The following is a 21,162-nucleotide window of genomic DNA, read 5'->3' on the forward strand; positions in this document are numbered from 1 at the left end:
ATATCCTGACTTCTGCACCGAGTATTCATTAGCCCACACACCCTGGATGCTTTCCTCTGATGCAACTTGAGAGGGTATCTTGGTTTGATGCTACTTGCCTGGTAAATCCAAAATATTTGTCTTTACTCTTCAGTTATTAACGTGCACTTTTGGGTAAATATTTTGTCTTTGAATCTAAGTTTAGATACCATGGCAGTTCCGTCACATCATAAGGGTCATGATCTAAAGCTTGGCTGTCGATCCAGAGCTGTAGAGGATGTGACAACTTGGAGCCTACACATAAGAAGGAAATTAAAAACCTTGAGTCAAGACGTGACTTGCATGGATTTTACTGCCTTAAATACTTTACTTTGCAAAAAATGTAAACTCATGAGTGATAAGCCGTTTTGTATTTTTGATTATTATACCTCTCCATGGAAAGGACTTGAAGGATGTCGCCATATTTTAAAGGAAATAGTTTAGTCATTCAAGTCGTCAGCGATTAGAGACATTAAAGACTTGCTTATGAACTTGTATTTTGACTTGAAACTTGTTTATTATAAATCTAAACCAGACTCGACTAGCCAAAAGGAGTCAAGTCCCACCATCATGGGAGATCGTTGGCCCCTTGTACATCCCAAAAGAAAAACTTTAAAAGTCTGCAGTGATTTACCAAACACCATCATAAGTTTGACAGAAAGCCAACTGAGCTACCAAATGTCAGGTTTCAATCTGCATTTCACACAGAAGTGAAACAAAAGCGGAACAAAGACTCCTTTGAAGATGGGAAAAACACCTCTGAAAATGTAAATCTCAAACACCAGGCTTTAAAAAGATGCAAAATGTAATAAAACCAGAAGTTATTTCAATAATCGGACTTTGACGATAATCCTAGCTAAATCTTTCCTGTTTTATTATATCACAGGTTATGAAAGTCAGAGCTCAAAGGGCAGGAAGCAGCATTTGTCCTTGGTATACCGCAGCGGCTGCAGAAATCCACAGAGCCCCGAGGATTTGCATACATTTCCCTCGCCGCATGCGTTTCCTCTCGCCGTTGCTCTGCCTGGAGCTCTCTGGGGAAATCTGCAGGCAGCACAAGGCCACGCGAGTACAGAAATCTGAGCTAAGAAAAACAGCAGCTCCAAGTTTATTTCATGAATAATATGCACTAATAATAAATCCTTCTGTATGAATTATTTCAATAACATAGAGTACGGTATGACCTCAAAAGGGGGAAAGTAGGAGTACCACTATGAAACGTCAGTAAAAAACATCTTTATTCATTCATCATGATAAAAGATAAAAGGAACTGAAACATATGTGGAACTGCACCCGAAACCCATCGAATGAACGTTGCAGAATTCTCCAAATGATCTCACAGCATAACACAAAATCGACCGTATTGCTGAGGAGAAAGGGATTTTGTTTATTGACTAAACAACAAGAAGCACACAAAAGAAAAGTGAAATGAAAAGACAAAAATGAAACTAGCTCATGAAGTAGGCAGATTCTACCTCTTCAATGTCTTAATGAAACAGAGATGAATTCAGTCACGACACGGCCTGCAATACTGCCGAGTCAGTGGTTTTGTCAGACTGCAGAGTTAATGTTGTTCTCTGGGCACACAGATACAAATATTAAAATCAAACCACTCTGATCGATGCATTGAAGCTGGAATCACACACTCATTCATTTAGTCGGTAGTGTTACATCAGCTGGACATTTAAATAAAAAGCTAAATGAAGTGTGTGATAGAACAAGAAAATAAAAACTCTTGGTAAGGACACAGGTGTGAGAGTCGCTGACATAATTTGATCAATTTGGATATTTGTACTCACCCTAATACTATAGCAGCAACCATGATCTTTCTTATTTCGTGTATAAAGATGTTAACTGTCATATATTGGGGTATCAATACAGTTGTTGACATATGGACGTTTATGTTTTAGAACCTCCCAACTTCTTAACCACAGAAAACTGATCATAAGGCAAATAACAAAATCAATTTGTCAGCTGTAAAAAAGATGAGTTCACCCTGCTGCTATTTGATTCGAGGACAGCAGTTGTTTTAATTCATAAAACACACAAAGGCCCTCGAATGTGTGTATGTTCTGTGCCTCTTAAATAGTTCAGCAATGGAAGCAGTCAGTTTCCTGCAGTCTGCAAACACCTAGATGAGCTTTCTGTATTGCACCGAAAGGGTATAGCCGTGTAAAGTCACAACGTTCTGGCCAACACAGAGAACAGGCTCATTTTAAAAGATAATATGCAGTGACTTGTAAGACTGAAATGTTTATTTCTTTTAACTTGAAGAAAAAAGGACAGTTTTTTCCAAAATAAAGACGGCTACAATTAAACTAGAACATTTTATTTTATGATTTGTTTTGAGGTTAATTATTATTTTTGTAGTTTAAATGTTAAGAACTGGGTATCTTTTGAAAGTTTTGACTTTCAACACTTACCCCCCAAACTATACTTTTCCTGTCCTATTTCTTAATTAAAAATAAAGACGCATTTACTTTTGTGTGTGTTGCTGAAAGCACAAATAGCTAAGCATGAACTTCTTCTATTTGTAAGCAAACATGTCATTAAATAAAATATATGAGGAACCATCTGATCAAAAATGTATAATTAGCACTGATAATTGTTTTAATAATTTGTTTTGTTTGAATTTAAAAGCATGACTATCCCTTATTAGCCACCGTAGAGTTTTCCTCATGAAACCTGATCAGGCTGACCCGAGCAGTAAATTAGTTGAATCCCACAGGTCTGTTATGAACTCTTTCAATCAAACTCAATATCTAACGCTTAAAAAGACGCTGACCCTTTACATTTTCGTTAAAAAATATATATAGGCATGTATATACATTATTATTTCATTATCTGTAAACGTTAGGCTTTTAAAAAAAAAAAAAAATGCACCAATCTTGATAAAAGTGGATATTTAAAAAAGAAAAGAAAATAGCAAACAAACCACTAAACTCCTTTTTTGATTGATAGATGTAAAATAAATAGAGATAAGTTAAAACGTATGTACAAAAAGTAGTAGTTAAAAAAACACAACAACCTCCGAAATGTGGTGAGTGTTTGATTTGCGTCATTTGTACCGTTGACGCTGAAAAAGTCACAGCTTGAAATGAAATGTAAGAGACCGTGGAGCCGTCACAGTTGTCACGGCAACAGAAAAAGACAGCTGTTGACAGTCGTATACTGTCTCGGTTGTTCAGTCACCAAAACCTGTTTTTTGCAACTACGTTCCTCCTCAAGCTGTATGGATGTAGTAGTGCAGTTTGTAGTGTTAACCCCTCTTTCGTTGAAAAATAAGAAACTCCATTTCCCAGGTGCCCACTCGTCAGAACGTCTTTTGTGGGTCCCAGGCTGGATTTTTAGTGGTTGTTGTTGTCGTTAAGGCCTGGGCTGGTTGTAGTGTGCATGTGTGCGACAGAGTGTAACATCGGGCTACACCTGATCCACCACGGCTCCCTCTTCTTTGGGTGGAGGATCTAACTGAATGGGAGTGACACCGGTTGGTTTCTTCTCACTAGGTGGTGAGAAAGAGATGGAGAGACAGGAAGAAGGAGACAGAGAGTGGACAGGCAGTGGAGAAAGATGAGAAAAAGGAAATATAGTGAGATTTGTGTTTGCTGCTGCGTTGGGGGAAGGTTATCTGTTGGAATTGTCATTTTTCACCTACCGTATGGCAACAAAAACAAATAGAAACAATGGTTGTTGCTGATTTACTATGAATACATCTGCTTAAATTAAACTACATAAGACAAAAAGAGCAGACACAAGATACAAAAAGAATTGTCTACAGCCAAAAAACTATCAAAGTCAAGCTGAAGATGAGTAATGTTTGTTGTTGGGTCGTTCGTTTTTTGGGTCTCATCTTCCACATTTTGCGTTATGGATTCATGTACGAGTTATCGTCAAAACTTGATTTCTATGTGGAGACGCCTGGGTACTACACCCAGTTTCCATGATGACACAACCATTGTTTCAATATGATTTAAGCAGGGATGTGAGTTCTGGAACAAACAGAGATCTAATGAGTCATTACACTTAAGTTAAGTGTCTGAGTGAGCAGACGCACTTTAACCAATACAGCTGACCGTAAAGGCAAGTGCCTCGAACACACCGAGGAGCAACATGAAAATGAGGCGAATCTTTTCCCCAAGTTTTCATTAACCAGATTTTTTAGATGATTTAGCCTCAGGTCTGCTTTTTCTACGCAGTACCATCTGAAGCCACAAGATGCAATACTGCAGATCAACCTGTAAAGCTAATGATCGACCCTCATTCTTGCAATATGTTGTATTTCAGCAGTAGTAGAGTAGTATCTGCTTATTTGACACAAATACAATTGTGACATTTTGAAATGTTTTCATTTCAAATGTGTAACTGAAACATAGACAGACGAGGAAATGTACATAGGGCGGACCATGCAATCTTTACGAACAAAAGTATAGCTGACGCATAAATTGAGTTTACTCACGAGTATGGGGAGATTGGCACAGCAACCACCAGGACATGATTTCTTTTCCTGAAGAGCCGCCACAGGCCGCTGTGGTATCCCCGAACATCCAGGTCCCAAACATGGAGGCACTGAGCAGCAGAAGGACACAAATTATAATCCTGTTCATTATGGAAAGTTTCAGCAAAAGCATAACACATATTTGCCTTATATATTTTCTTCCTGTGACAAAGGTAAGGCGTCAATAACAGCTCTAAGAATAAACTGTAGTACCTGACCACCACAACTATAAAATGACCAAATATAATACCCAAAACATATTGACAGTGAAGGTTAGTTTAACTTATATATAAGCTAATTTACACAATGAATCATCCGCTCTGCAGAGAGGGTGATCGGCTGCAATCTGCCATCCCTCCACGACCTGCACGCCTCCAGGACCCTGAGGCGGGCAGGGAAGATAGTGGCCGACCCCTCCCACCCTGGACACAAACTGTTCACCCCCCTTCCCTCTGGCAGGAGGCTGCGCTCCATCAGGACCAAAACCTCTCGCCACCTGAACAGTTTCTTCCCCTTCGCTACCGGCCTCTTAAACAAGGCCCGGCCCCCCCACTGACACTTTACCTCAGCCACAACGTAGACTCTATATGCATTACATTAATGCACACTATGTACAACAATATCTGTTTTCTTTTCTTATTATTGCAGATTTGTATTTTTATTCCAGGGCTCGACAGTAGCGGTTGCCAGGTTGCCATTGGCAACCATTCAGAAAAAATTTCAACCACTTCTTGTCCTTTGGTTGCCATCAGTGGCAACCAGTTTTTAACATGAACCCGAATGAAAGCAAAGAGGAAATGTGTAAAGTCTTGGGAGGCGAAATATATACAGTGGGGCAACAAAGTATTTAGTCAGCCACCAATTGTGCAAGTTCTCCCACTTAAAAAGATGAGAGAGGCCTGTAATTTTCATCCTAGGTATACCTCAACTATGAGAGACAGAATGAGAAGAAAAAAAATCCAGACGATCACATTGTCTGATTTTTAAAGATTTTATTTGCAAATGATGGTGGAAAATAAGTATTTGGTCACCTACAAACAAACAAGATGTCTGGCTCTCACAGACCTGTAACTTCTTCTTTAAGAGCATCCTCTGTCCTTGTTAACTGTATTAATGGCACCTGTTTGAACTCGTTATCAGTATAAAAGACACCTGTCCACAACCTCAAACAGTCACACTCCAAACTCCACTATGGCCAAGACCAAAGAGCTGTCAAAGGACATCAGAAACTAAATTGTAGACCTGCACCAGGCTGGGAAGACTGAATCTGCAATAGGTAAGCAGCTTGGTGTGAAGAAATCAACTGTGGGAGCAATTATTAGAAAATGGAAGACATTCAAGACCACTGATAATCTCCCTCGATCTGGGGCTCCACGCAAGATCTCACCCCGTGGGGTCAAAATGATCACAAGAACGGTGAGTAAAACTTCCAGAACCACACGGGGGGACCTAGTCAATGACCTGCAGAGAGCTGGGACCAAAGTAACAAAGGCTACCATCAGTAACACACTACGCCGCCAGGGACTCAAATCCTGCAGTGCCAGAGGTGTCCCCCTGCTTAAGCCAGTACATGTCCAGGCCCGTCTGAAGTTTGCTAGAGAGCATTTAGATGATCCAGAAGAGGATTGGGAGAATGTCATATGGTCAGATGAAACCAAAATAGAACTTTTTGGTAAAAGCTCAACTAGACGTGTTTGGAAAAGAAAGAATGCTGAGTTGCATCCAAAGAACACCATACCTACTGTGAAACATGGGGGTGGAAACATCATGCTTTGGGGCTGTTTTTCTGCAAAGGGACCAGGACGAATGATGCGTGTAAAGGAAAGAATGAATGGGGCCATGTATCGTGAGATTTTGAGTGACAACCTCCTTCCATCAGCAAGGGCATTGAAGGTGAAATGTGGCTGGGTCTTTCAGCATGACAATGATCCCAAACACACCGCCCGGGCAACGAAGGAGTGGCTTCGTAAGAAGCATTTCAAGGTCCTGGAGAGGCCGAGCCAGTCTCCAGATCTCAACCCCATAGAAAATCTTTGGAGGGAGTTGAAAGTCCGTGTTGCCCAGCGACAGCCCCAAAACATCACTGCTCTAGAGGAGATCTGCATGGAGGAATGGGCCGAAATACCAGCAACAGTGTGTGAAAACCTTGTGAAGACTTACAGAAAACGTTTGACCTCTGTCATTGACAACAAAGGGTATATAACAAAGTATTGAGATTAACTTTTGTGATTGACCAAATACTTATTTTCCACCATAATTTGCAAATAAAGTCTTTAAAAATCAGACAATGTGATTTTCTGGATTTCTTTTTTCTCATTTTGTCTCTCATAGTTGAGGTATACCTAGGATGAAAATTACAGGCCTCTCTCATCTTTTATGTGGGAGAACTTGCACAATTGGTGGCTGACTAACTACTTTTTTGCCCCACTGTATGTACATGCTGCTCCGTTGTGAATTCACTTCCGGTACAAGTTTCTTCAAAATAGGAGTCCCGATCTTATTACTACCAAAATAAAAGTGCTAAGCGAAATTTTACCATAGGAAAATATTGGCATACAAACATAATCACTTCTATAAAAAGATAACATATTTTAAATATAGTTAGACATATTAAAAAGGTAATTTACAGAATTAATAACATCTAATTCTGAACTGTGAATGGTTTTCATTTACTTAAAGGGGACCTATCATGCAAAATGCACTTTTGTACGTCTTTTATACATGAATATGTGTCCCCGGTGTTCGAGGGAACTCACCAAGTGTCAGAAAACACAACCCTCTCTATTTTCCTCCATACCCAAAAAAAAAAAAAAAAGGGACTGCAACGGATCTGATAAAAACTGATCCAGATTTGAACACTGTCCTGACGTCAGAACGGTGGCGCTACGGCTATTGGGCCAACTCTCCACCTATCAGGAGAATGTGGGGTTGGGCCACGGCCGGCCATTGCCGCTCGAAAGCGCTGGAGACGCTGTAGTACATATGCCAGGTCTGTCAGTGGCGCTCTAGTCTGCCACAAAAGCAGCGAAGAAGACTTCCCGTGTATGGTTGCCCTTCTGCCCTTCAAGCGTTTGCTCCTGTAATTCAATGCAATCCCTCCCCGTCGAGGCAAGCACTGTAATTCTCTCTGGTTAGTCCACCAGAAGATGACAAACACCCACCTCTCCGCCTCTTCCAAGGAACGAGGGGACCGTGCGGCAGAGTTTCAGTTGATGTCCGTTAAAGTTTAAATCTTCCGGACAAAATTAGAAAAGTGCCGGTCAAAGGTCTTCTTTGTTATTTATTGAGCTTTAAATCAAATGAATAACGACTCTATATAATAATATAATAAAACACGGATGACGGAGATCTATTTTTCTCCCCCTCTTCCGACTTGATCAGAGCACGCTCTCCTCTCCTGCAGGGGGGCGTGGTCAGCTGCAGCTCACAGAATCAGCCCCTTGCAAAAACAGGGCTGGAGAACAGCAAATAGAGCGAAATGAGGCATGGCTAAAATTCATGATCTGTTTGGTATTTTGAAAACAGAAACGTATACCTTATATAGGCATGGCCCTGCAATATATCATTTAAATGTAGCATGATAGGTGTCCTTTAACATTAGAAATGTAATAGTCTGGCCAATGACAGAACCACAATCAAGACTTCAATGCTGAAGGGCCAGTGGATCTATGGTGGGGGTCAGCACAAAGGTCAAGAGAACCCACATTTGAAAGGGAGACAACGGATGACCAAGAAACTAGTGACGTACTCAATTCTTTTTTGAGGGATCTGTGAAGAACATGACAACAGCTGCACTACTGGTATTTAGTATACCAGCAATTGAGGGTGGACAAGTTTACTACCACTTTAGTTTCAAATAATTGTGTTAATTACTTATTGTAATGCATTTGAACATTCAACAACACTTTTGTGTCACATGTTCATTATTAAGTTGATGTATAACTGTATAGTATTTTAATTATTTAAAATATAAGGTGACTAAAAATGGCAACCATATTTTCAGTTTTGGCAACCAAAAGCTGATGCCTGGTTGCCAGCCTGGCAACCACTTTTAAAAGTTAGCGTTGCGCCCTGTATTCCGTATTTTATTCCATTGCAATGTAAATACTGTTATATTCAACTATATTTTTTCTAGTACTCTGTGTTTTAATTGTTGTTTTACTTTTATGTATGCACCACGACACCAAGTCAAATTCCTCGTAAGTGTAAACCTACCCGGTAATAAACCTGTTTCTGATTTCTGATCTGATTAACAAAATCTATCAAATTGAAAAAATTAATCACAGGAATATAAACCTAACTTAGGTGTTTGATGTGAAAGACTACAGAAACAAATATTATACAAAGCGAAAAAAACATTTACATTCACAAAGTGGCCAAAATCTGATAGATGGATCAGGACAAAAAGAGAGAGAATCTTTTTTCCTGAAACTTTCAGAATCTCCTTACACCGAGAGGACACATGTATTGTAAAATAAATGAAAAAGTGGATTTGCATAACAGGTGACCTTTAAAACAAATGAAATATATTTTACTGAATTCAGGGACTGTCTGAAAGGTAGGACATCAATGGAAAAACTGATGGTAGGATTTGGGAACAGGTGGTTAATCGTTTCTATTAACCATTGACCAAAAGTCCACCAGCCATGTTCCAGCTCTGACTGAGTACCTTGGCGAGCTCTGTCCAGGTGGAGGTGTCTGTCTCCGTCTCCATCTTAATGAACATGACGTAGGTCTTCCCCTCTGTGTCTGGAAGGAACGAGTCCTCACACGGGTTCTTGCTGTGGTCCAGCACCTCTGCTTCCCTGGACACACACACACACACACACACACACACACACACACACACACACACACACACACACACACACACACACACACACACACACACACACACACACACACACACACACACACACACACACACACACACACACACACACACACACACACACACACACACACACACACACACACACACACACACACACACACACACACACACACACACACACACACACACACACACACACACACACACACACACACACACAAGCCTTCTTAATGTCATCTACATCAGGGGTTCCCAAACTTTTCGGCCCACGACCCCCAAAATAACAGTGCCAGAGACTGGCGACCCCCTGTCAACGGGCGTATAAAACAAACAATGGATGTGCTTTATGAACATTTATCCATGCTGAAAGTAGATTTAGATGTGTTAGGAGTGAGGTAGAGATTATTATCAAAACATGAATCCGATGAAGCATTGTATGAAGTCTGTTGATGATCAGAGGCTGTTGTTGGGGCTGCATAAACGTTTTTTTATTTTTGTTTTGTTTTTGGCAGACCATGCAGGCCTCAGAGAGTCAAACTTGGGCATGCGACCATAGTTTTACTGTATTTTATTTTGAAAATCCACAGCGGAGGTTTGTGTCGTAGTATGCAGAGTATTTTGCATATCTCTCAGTTGCCAACGATCTGTGAGTCTGTTGGCTCGGACATAAACTCCGTAATAAATGTAGTCTACATTTCATAAGAGGCGTAAAACCTGAGAGCATTTTAAATCGCATTTGAACTAAATGATTATATAATCTAGTTGTATTTGTATTGTTGATTTAATGTGTGAACGAGGCGATATAGAGAGGGTTAAGCTGTCATTATTAGACTGTAATTTGTTATATACTGTTGGAGTGGTAAGCAGGCCTATTGTTTTGGGATATTTGTGGAGTTAGGTGGTCCGCGAGTGTTTTTTTATTGGTTAAGTGGTCCTTGGCATAAAAAAGTTTGAGAAACACTGCGCTAGTGGATTGTCAAAAGGTGAACCTCGTTGCGGGGAAATTATACAGATGGCTATTCCGTCCCTGAACAATTTCTGTGCACACGTTATTATTAAAAGAATAAAAATTGATTAAAAAAAAGTTGATTAAAAAAAATATTTTTTTAATTTTAATTTTAATTTTGTAATCATCTCGCGACCCCCACTTGGGGTTACAACCCCCACTTTGGGAACCCCTGATCTACATCACCTACAGGCTCAGTGTGTATCACACTCACTTCAGCAGGTTCAGGATCTCCACTTCATACGCATCCTTCTTTAAGCTGTAAAGAACACCAAGACTGTGACTGTGTTGCATAATTATTTTCCACAAAAGGACTGAAAATGATATGAAAAGCATAAAACCAGTGAACAGAAATCTCAAAATCGGAGTTTACAAACCTGTAAACATTCTTCAGCTGCACGTTGGGAACAGTGTTGAACTTGTGTTTCTTGAAATACACCTCCTGTGAGACAGAAATAGACATTAATTATAGACCATCAAATAGTGTTTCACCTTGAAGATTAAGAAAAAACCAAAAACACGTCTCAACAGAATATGTTGTTGTCTACAGGACTATTCAAGTCAATTACAAAAAAAGTATGACAGCAGGAAAATAAATGGCCTTATACAAGACTTCAATGCTGTATTGTTTCACCCTGGGTTACAGCTTTAACGTATATTATAGAGCTTTATTATTTAAATTAAAGGAATATAATAACGTTTCTCTGAGATCTTACGTGGAAATATCCGTTCATGTTGAGGCCGATGATTCCAAAATGGTAGGAGCGGGACACATCGGGGATGACGCACTCTCTGCCTTTCCTCTGCTCAGGCATTCGCATCCACATGTCCCAATCCCACAGCTACAAGAGAAAACACACACAGAGAGTTCTCAGGCACATGGAAGGGCAATGCAGGTGGTTTCTGCGCTTCCTTACGCCTTAAAATTCAAACCTTACACGCACATTCCGACCATTTCAAAAAGTGTCCCCATCTTTCTTTGAGCTCAGGTTTGCTCGTATGGCTATTTAGCTCCTCAATATTCTACTTTCTTCATTACCTAGCATCTACTTATGTCTAACATTGTCTGCAAACGTCAATACACTAATCCTTGACTAAATAACTGAGATATAGTATAGTCATTTTCAAAGGAACCATAACTGGTAACAGATGAAGAAAACATGCAAAAGCACCGGATGGTGTTCAGAAATCTTGCACCTTCTCAGGGGTCGGCCACTTGGGCTCCAGCTCGTCCTTGTAGAGGCTCTTCTTTAGCACCCAGCCCAGGCCGGGCATGCTCTCCACCCTGTAGAGCAGGGCGGGGTCTTCTGCTGTGTGCTCATAGCCCTGAACAACAACAACAACAACCAAAACAAAAGCTGTCACATATTATGCAACTTCTCTGTGGGCATCAAGCCTTCCTGCAGGTCAATCAGTGGGTAGGAATATAATGAGGCCACATTGAGGCAGAAAGAACATTAAAAAAGGAGAGAAAAACAAGATAAAGTGCTTTCATGTTCTATATTTAGGAGCACAGAACAAGAAAACCAGATCCTGTGGTGTCTCCTTACACTGTGGATCATGTTGAGTTACACCCTGGGGTTAAAAGAGAACTGATAGATCTCCTCATCACATGTTCTTTTGTTGAGTCCAAACAATCCTATCTCCTCCAGAGATGTACAGAAGTCAGTTGCGCAGCCGAAAACAGGTAACGAGACACACATATGCATCAAAAGGATAATCAGTTATTGAAAGTCAATATGCCTTTGGCTGTCTGAACTGGGCTATGTGTAAAGCAGAATGTGCGGGAAGAAAATAAGTTACATTTTTTAAACAGTGGAAAGTCCTTAAAGATTTGTACACAGTTAAGTAACTAATGGCCATAGTTATTAGCAAGCGATTATTTGGAAAAAAACTAATATTTGGTCCAGAATATAGCCTTCACGTTAAAGAAAGGCTAGCATACAGCCAACCCCTGTTTCATTGGCCTGAATATGAAAGTCAAAGGTTGTCTGCGAACATTTTCCAAAATAGAAAAAAAATTGTTAATCAGGCATTGGGGTTCTCATGTCCGTACAGCTTAGCCTTCTAATATGCATTCGTCAAATGCTAAATGTTGTACTTAAAAATAAATTATATAAAAACGTACTTATTAAGCATCACTGCTAGAATGCTTCTTTGATGCAATTTCATAAATTCTTCCTCAGTTTCAACTCGACAGGCAAATAATGTATCGAGAACATAAACTAATATGAGGGCCGGCTAAAAAGGAGGTGGATTTGAGTTTAGCTGGAGCTTTAAGAGGAGGGGCAGGAAGAGGGTGAGCAGGTGGAGCAGCCAGGACTCACCTGGTCGTTCCAGGCTGAGATGCAGTACAGACTGTCATCCTCATCCAGCAGGTGGACCGTCTGACTCAGAAAACTAAAGGGAAAACAGAGGAGCAATATTAGGAGGGACATTAGTAGCTACATCAGTATTACAAATGACAAAATCATAATAAATATGCCTTGTTGCACAAGACAGTACATTTCAAATACATATTTTAACATAGTTTAAGACAAAATATCAAAATATGAACCAGTTCTTGGACCAATTGAGCAGCAAGACTCCAGTGAGCAGCTGGTAAATTGACAAAACTTTAACCAGAGAAAAAGTGTATAGTTTGTTTAGAGGCGCATATTCGGGATCTTATATATTTATATGTCTAACTACATGGGCAAAATATAAGTTGACACCTGAACATGGCAGAAATGGCAGTCCAAAAACATTAGCCATTTATAGAAGTTTCTATTTATCGCACTGATTAGTCACATTTACAGCTACACACAACCTCATGTTGTTTTATTAGTACATTGACGAGTATGCTACTATGTATAAAGCTGCTCCATAACAATTACCATTAAAAGTAGCTTTTTGTTTCCGGTTAGGGGTAGTTGATCACATTTTCACACATTCCTTGTTTGTTGGGCGATTTAAATTGGCTCTCAAAACAGTATTAAAAAAATGGCCTACGCATTACATAGTGTTGAAGTACATTCGGTGCTGCATCTGTTTTCTTCTGGGAAAATAAATCTAAAGTTAGATAAAGTTGGATTTTTTCCAGTAATCCTTTATTGTTAGGATGGGTTTGAGTCAAAGTTTGACAAGGTCCTATAACTTGGAGCACTTACAAATTATTTAACTGTCAGTATTTTATTCTGAACATATACAATTTAATTTACATTTTCAATGAAAGAAAAGTTTTTAAAAAATGATTTATTTGTTGGCGGGTATTGAACCTGTCTGGAGGTCCCTTGTGTGCATGGGGTTTACATTAGGTGAAAAGATCTGGCTTTCAGTCTAAAATAATATTATATGATGTTTGATTTTTCATTACATTTGCTTAATCTTGAAGAAATCATAAATCAATTATGAATTCTAATACAAGATAATTCTATAATTCTGTCGTTTAAATTTTTTTGAATTTAGGATGCTGTAAGGACTCTTTATAGCAGTAAGCATAGAGTAACAAAAAGCTTGTCTTTGTTGACAGGAGGGTTTTCACTGCTCTGTAACAGAGAGCCTGAAGCAGGTATCAGAGAGCAGAATGAAGTGAGATGACGGCTAAAAGTGCTTCTCAGCAGTTTGAAGTCGGTGCATCAAACGGGCCAGTCAGCCCTTGAGTGGAGCTGGAGCTTTTAGAGCCCAAAACACACAGTTCAAAGCCCAGAGTGTCCAACAAAGGAAGGCCGGGTTTCTAACACTGTTTAAATACGCTTCAACACTTTGGATCTACTGCCACCTAGTGGCCACTATGGCAGCTGAGAGGGTCTGCTGTGCTGATGCTACAGAACATGTTCTTCAACATGATGGCAATTTTAAATCATAGCTTATGTGCATACAAAATAAATAAGAATAAACCTTTTTTAATTTCAAATGAAGTAACAGCTGTTATGTTCTCTACATTCAGTTAATTTTGGCTGTGCTATTAAATCATAATCATTATGAGGGGAAGGGACAGGGAAAAACAGAGTTCATGTTAATATCTGTAAAAAACAAACCTCTGTTTACAATATCAAAAACATCTCTAGCCACCTTACTTATTACTTATTATTAGATTTGAAATGTGCAATTAACTGAAAATTAAAATCTTCTTTTCATTTATTTTAGGTTCTTCTCACCCATAAACAGTACACAAGACACAAAAGCAAGGTTCAATTAAGAGGTTTAATGAAGTGACAGGAATGCATATCAACTATTTACAGTGGGGCAAAAAAGTATTTAGTCAGCCACCAATTGTGCAAGTTCTCCCACTTAAAAAGATGAGGTCTGTAATTTTCATCCTAGGTATACCTCAACTATGAGACAAAATGAGAAATAGAAATCCAGAAAATCACATTGTCTGATTTTTAAAGAATTTATTTGCAAATTATGGTGGAAAATAAGTATCTGGTCAATAACAAAAGTTCATTTCAATACTTTGTTATATACCCTTTGTTGGCAATGACAGAGGTCAAACGTTTTCTGTAAGTCTTCACAAGGTTTTCACACACTGTTGCTGGTATTTTGGCCCATTCCTCCATGCAGATCTCCTCTAGAGCAGTGATGTTTTGGGGCTGTCGCTGGGCAACACAGACTTTCAACTCCCTCCAAAGATTTTCTATGGGGTTGAGATCTGTAGACTGGCTAGGCCACTCCAGGACCTTGAAATGCTTCTTACGAAGCCACTCCTTCGTTGCCCGGGCGGTGTGTTTGGGATCATTGTCATGCTGAAAGACCCAGCCACGTTTCATCTTCAATGCCCTTGTTGATGGAAGGAGGTTGTCACTGAAAATCTCACGATACATGGCCCCATTCATTCTTTCCTTTATACGGATCAGTCGTCCTGGTCCCTTTGCAGAAAAACAGCCCCAAAGCATGATGTTTCCACCCCCATGTTTCACAGTAGGTATGGTGTTCTTTGGATGCAACTCAGCATTCTTTCTCCTCCAAACACGTCTAGTTGAGTTTTTACCAAAAAGTTCTATTTTGGTTTCATCTGACCATATGATATTCTCCCAATCCTCTTCTGGATCATCTAAATGCTCTCTAGCAAACTTCAGACGGGCCTGGACATGTACTGGCTTAAGCAGGGGGACACGTCTGGCACTGCAGGATTTGAGTCCCTGGCGGCGTAGTGTGTTACTGATGGTTGCCTTTGTTACTTTGGTCCCAGCTCTCTGCAGGTCATTGACTAGGTCCCCCCGTGTGGTTCTGGGATTTTTGCTCACCGTTCTTGTGATCATTTTGACCCCACGGGGTGAGATCTTGCGTGGAGCCCCAGATCGAGGGAGATTATCAGTGGTCTTGTATGTCTTCCATTTTCTAATAATTGCTCCCACAGTTGATTTCTTCACACCAAGCTGCTTACCTATTGCAGATTCAGTCTTCCCAGCCTGGTGCAGGTCTACAATTTTATTTCTGGTGTCCTTTGACAGCTCTTTGGTCTTGGCCATAGTGGAGTTTGGAGTGTGACTGTTTGAGGTTGTGGACAGGTGTCTTTTTTATACCTAGGATGAAAATTACAGGCCTTTCATCTTTTTAATTGGGAGAACTTGCAAAATTGGATGCTGACTAAATACTTTTTTGCCCCACTGTATATCAATTAGCTGGAGATTCTAAACACATTTATTTAAGTAAAGTATGACAATGAAAAGCAGTTCATCTCATTTGAGATGCTGCACGTGCAAATGTTTGGTGTTTTTGCTTGAGAGAGTTAATTAAGAGATAATAGTAATAGTTGCCAAAACTATTTTGAAACATGAATTCATTGATAAGTTCACTTATTATTTCCGCTCTACTCACGTGTATAATTACTCAGTTGTCTTTAGCAGAGTTTGAGCATTCTGGAGGACGTACCTGAAGAAGTCGATGGAGAGATCCAGGTCTTCTTCTATGACGATGGCATAGTTGGCTTCCTGATGAGAATCAAATGTATACAAACTGGGTCAGTAATGAAATGGGAAATCCACTGTATTAACTCCCAAGCTTAATGTTAACTGACAGTTGTGATAAATGAATAAACTGACGAATATTTTTTTTCTGTTTTTGATGGAAAAAGCCCACATCCGATTGCTCATTCATCAAATACATTAAAGAATAACTGGTCTTTATTTGTTTTGAGGAAAAGGAAACCAGACACTTACAGGGTGAAGGTTGAAGGTTGCCGTAAGACTCGCCTTGTAGTGCTGTAACAGAAAGCAACGTTTCACACAATATAAGCAAAACGTTTTAATAGTAAATCTCTTGGATGTCACTTTAATGAATTGAGATATGGCTTAACCTCCAAACAGTTCTGAGGCACACAGTGGAAACATAACATCAAGGTGAAAATGACTTTTTGTTTCTTGTTTTATTTGAAAATCTGTGAGATGAGATACAGTATGTGTTAACCCTTAAATAGGGTGCTAGACGTTACCTGGGACACTCTGGCATTCTTGATGCTGATGGGCGTGTGCTGAACTCCCTTCAGTCCAAACAGCTCTACCACATCCATGGGCTCCTGGGTTGAAAACACAAACAAAAAGATATGAGTGGTGGAGCGCTTCATCAAGCCGCCAGGTGGATATAGTGGAACTGTAAGGCAAACAAAAACATTGTGTTTTGTTTTTCAACAATGTTTTCCAGCATCTCACAGCTAGAGCAAAAAAGACATTTGAAAATTCATTACGTACAATAAACTAATTATTTCAATGCATTATCAAATTAAATGAGATGTTATTGTCCTTAAAACAACCAAAATGTTGTTTTGTGACAGTATTTTACAGAAGAATGTCTAATGAAAGTCAAAACTCTACTTTACTCTCCACGATAAGGAGAACTTTGTTCTAAAATCCAAGCACTTTTCACAATACATTGTTTGTCAAGGATTTCTAGCACCTGGACAAACCCTGAATATCGCCCACATGGCTGCTACTGGCTAATGAACCAATATACTGTATGGTGGGAATAGAAAATAAGAAAACACCTCAGTCTCAAACATAGTCTTATACTAAAACGTTGATTTGATTTCCTGATTTCAATTCTCATTTTGACCTTTTTGACCTTTTTAAGCTCAAACTTAACTTAAAAATGTAATTAAACTTTTGAATTTGATGAGTACTGAAACACTAATATTGTATCACCAATTTTATATATGTTTAATATTTCCTAAAGTATAACACTAAGTGTTAGTTAAAAATGTACACCAAATGCACCATAATGTTTGCATTTATACTGTGTTATGAACAGTATCAATGCAATATGGTTATGTTAGAAAAAAAAGGAAACAAAAACCTGGTACCTCATAATATCCATCGATGAAGACCGTTATCATCAGTGGGTTGACGCCGTGAGCTGAAAGCAGCGACCTCAGCATCCTGAAAACAGACAATAATTAGCTCTAGTAACTTTGTTTTAGGCACAAGGGACAAATGGGTGCAATTTACCTTTTGTAAGACTACGTGATTTGTACCAATTTGACAAAGGGAGGACAGCTTGATTCTAATTTCCCCTTTTATTAATGCCAAATGTATTTCTGAGGGAGGAGCTGCTATCGTTCTTCATTGTGCCTCCACAAAAGAGGCTAATTGCAGCCATTGCTCTGTTTTAAACTGAGGTTATATTGTGTAAAATTAATTAAAAATGCCAACTAGAGCACCGAGTCATTTACATCTTGGAATGCTCATTGTCTGCAGGCCTCGTTTATCTTCCTAACTTAAAAGGGGGAAAACTCAGAGTTGCTGAAATGCAGTCTATTAATGAAATACCCAATGACATGTAAACGTCAAAAATAAAATAAATATTCTGTTTGTTTGAAAATCTAAATAATAAATCATAACTCTTTTGGAGCAATTAGCTGTTTCTGCTGCATTTCATAGAACAGGAAACAGCATTATAAGACTTTCAAATGGTTACATGGTTATTTTTCAGATCTTACCTGTAGAGGTAGTTGGGTCTGTTCCCTGCTATGACGGCCACTGGGACACTGAAGACGTTATTGGTGGACAGCTTGGGACAGACATTTATAGGGAGTGAAAGAATGTGGGACACTGAAGCTCTCACGATGAGTATTATTTTGACAATAGCGTGTAGAGTGAAATAACTGACTTCAAATTGTATATTACACATATCTAGTACACAGCTAAATATTAAGACTCAGCTGTGTTCAAACCCTTGTGGAAAGACATATAGACGATACATAAAACACAAGCGCTTTATATGTTAAGGTATTTTATACAATCTTAGGGGAGACAATGGTAATTTTCCTGTTTTACTTTAAAAAAGGGCTCTATTATGCAGATTTTTAGGTTTAATATTTGTAGTTTCTGTCTCTTCTGTGACATGTCGTGTGGAGACGTGTGGCGCAGTGGATAGAGCCTTGGTGTTGGGATAAGGGGAGCACAGGTTCAAGCCCCACTGCAGTCAGCATGTCGTTGTGTCCCTGGGCAAGACACTTCACCCCAAATTGCTCCTGTGGGGATTGTCCACAGTACTGAATGTAAGTCGCTTTGGATAAAAGCTTCTAACAAATGACATGTAATGTAATGTCTCCATGCTTTAATGTTCAAAAAGGTCTTAATTTTCTCAAACTGCCTGTGTAGCACCTCTTTTCACCCTCTGTCTGCTCTGATTGGTTAGCTGGCCGGATCTGTTGTGATTGGTCAACCGCTTAGAGATGTCAGGCCCCTTAGCCTATCACTTACAATATGTTGGAGCCCTAGCCAATAGAAGCGCAAGTGTTACATAACGATGTAACTATGTTACTGAAGTAAACAAAGGAGTGTGTGTGAGAGAAAAACTCTGGCGTGAATTTGGGGATTTTAGCCTTTGCAGACCATTTACATGCACAAAAAACCTATATAACACAGTAGAGGAAAGGGAAACCCCCAAAAAGCATAATAGGGCCTGTTTATTAGACATAATTTGTTGTTTCTTATGGAAAGATTTAAAAAGCTGCCTGTCATTTCGACAGATTGGAACACAGAGAATTCACAAAAGGATTGTGCAACTTTTACGTCCACTAAACCTGAAACAACAATAAGACCAAATCAAACTTTGTAATCCTCAAAGCCCCAGCAAAGGGTGAAATGCATTCATGCAGTAACTGCACTATTCTTCCCCTGCGCAATATGCACCTCTTTAAATTAAGGAAACGCATACATTTGTAGTGAAATTGGCCCCTTTCTATGCAAATGAGCCTCTTTGCAAAAACCATCCAATTCACAAAGACCAGTAACAGGGAAGTCATTAGTGTCTTCAGGGAGTTGGTGGCAAGTGAAGCGCATAAGAGGAATCTGTTAAAACTTGTTTATTTTAGGGACGCAGTCACTGCACTGACATAGTGACAGGATGCAGTGACGGTTGTGTCATGAAAAATAAATGTATAGAGCTCCCTTACATGTCATTTATGAAAACACATGAAAAAAGAACGACATATAAATATTCAGTGAGATGTGTCCGTGTGGATATGCCTGCAGCATCTCTCTTAATGGGGAGACACACTTATCTTTCTGCTGTGGGAGGATCGCTGAAAGGAGAGCTAAATGAGGCTTATTCCTACCTGAGAGGTCTATTAAATAAACATCCTGAGCCCCCCCCCCCCAAATTGACACAGCTTCAGGGGAAAATCTCTACAACACCTCACCTTGTGGAGTATCGAATGCGATTCAGGATAGAAAACAATTAACTGTATTCCCTTATGGTTGAAAAGAACAAGACAATCAGATTACTGGTACATTTCTGAAAATTGAGGATTACCAGCAAGATTACAGTGCTACTAAAAAAAAAAAACATTATGTTTGATGCAAAAAGATAGGTTTGTATTTCATCTTTGGAAGCTGAACTGTTCTGTAGGCTAATACTTTAAGTGTGAATCTATTCCTATTTATGGTTCTTAACGTTCCTTGGAATTCAGTAGGTGAACCTATATGTGCATAAAATAGTGTGTGTTAACTGTATGTTAGCTCAGATTGTATTTTGCTCTTTTAAACTGTAATATGTGCTCATGTGTGCTGAACTTTCACAAAATGATTGGCTTTGACTGAATTTGTACGACCCTGAAACGCAACCACTGATACTTTTGTAAAATGTTTTTACATTACATGCCACTTGTTAGACGCTTTTACCTAAAGCAACTTACATACTCAATACTGTGGGCAATCCCCACAGGAGAAATTTGGGGTGAAGTGTCCCAGGGACACAACGACATGCTGACTGCAGTGGGGTTTGAACCTGTGACCCCATGATCCGAAGATCAGCGCACTAACCCGTATATACCGTTTATACATCCATGTTTAACGCAGCGATTTTACAATGATTCACATTAATTGAATTGCAAGCAATAGCTCTATATTTTGTGAAAATATGCCAATTTGCTTCCCTGCAGAAAGTTAAATGATAAGATTGATATTACATTCACCAGGAAGCGAAGAGAGAAAAAAGGAATAGAAGCTCTGTGAAATAGTAACAATACTCACTCTTCTGCCCCCCCTGAAGCCTATGTATAGCCAACAAGTAAATACATTTAAGATAACTATTCCTTAAATATGCTTTTTATGAAATTATGTTAACCAATAGTCTCAACTCTGCTTACTTGTTAAACTCTTCAGCTCTTCATAATTAAGTGCAGAACAATGAAAAAAACATGCAACACAGAAAAGTAAAGAGTCCAGTGTGTGTCTTACGGGGTCAGGGCTGAACTCGATGGGCGCTGGGTCTTTGCAGCTGCAGATGCTGCCGTATCCTTCCACTTTGCTGCAGAAGAGCTTCCTCCTCCTGTTCAGCTCCGTGTCGGCCCAGTGGCACTCTGCCTCTGCAAGGACGGGGGATTAC

The 21,162-nt window shown here is 39.5% G+C and overlaps 1 protein-coding gene across 3 annotated transcripts in view; it reads right to left on the reverse strand.

Moving 5' to 3' along the window:
• Positions 1-1,234: 1,234 nt before the first annotated feature.
• Positions 1,235-21,162, reverse strand: part of pomgnt1 (protein O-linked mannose N-acetylglucosaminyltransferase 1 (beta 1,2-)) — a 35,297-nt gene continuing 15,369 nt past the window's right edge. For 2 of the 3 annotated variants that reach the window (XM_079673618.1, XM_079673617.1), the window contains exons 9-22: positions 21,015-21,142; positions 18,269-18,339; positions 17,633-17,708; positions 16,769-16,852; positions 16,497-16,538; positions 16,210-16,268; positions 12,681-12,753; positions 11,551-11,679; positions 11,070-11,195; positions 10,731-10,795; positions 10,568-10,612; positions 9,183-9,318; positions 4,475-4,584; positions 1,235-3,520 (exon numbers count right to left, since the gene is read on the reverse strand). In XM_079673618.1, coding sequence (XP_079529744.1) covers positions 3,439-3,520; positions 4,475-4,584; positions 9,183-9,318; positions 10,568-10,612; positions 10,731-10,795; positions 11,070-11,195; positions 11,551-11,679; positions 12,681-12,753; positions 16,210-16,268; positions 16,497-16,538; positions 16,769-16,852; positions 17,633-17,708; positions 18,269-18,339; positions 21,015-21,142 — 1,226 coding nt within the window. In that variant the 3' untranslated portion in view covers positions 1,235-3,438. Of the gene's footprint in view, positions 3,521-4,474; positions 4,585-9,182; positions 9,319-10,567; positions 10,613-10,730; positions 10,796-11,069; positions 11,196-11,550; positions 11,680-12,680; positions 12,754-16,209; positions 16,269-16,496; positions 16,539-16,768; positions 16,853-17,632; positions 17,709-18,268; positions 18,340-21,014; positions 21,143-21,162 lie in introns of those variants that run through there. The other variant, XR_013806983.1, reaches the window with a different exon arrangement.

Source organism: Notothenia rossii (assembly GCF_949606895.1).
Source record: "Notothenia rossii genome assembly, chromosome: 1".
NCBI classification, from domain to species: Eukaryota; Metazoa; Chordata; class Actinopteri; order Perciformes; family Nototheniidae; genus Notothenia; species Notothenia rossii.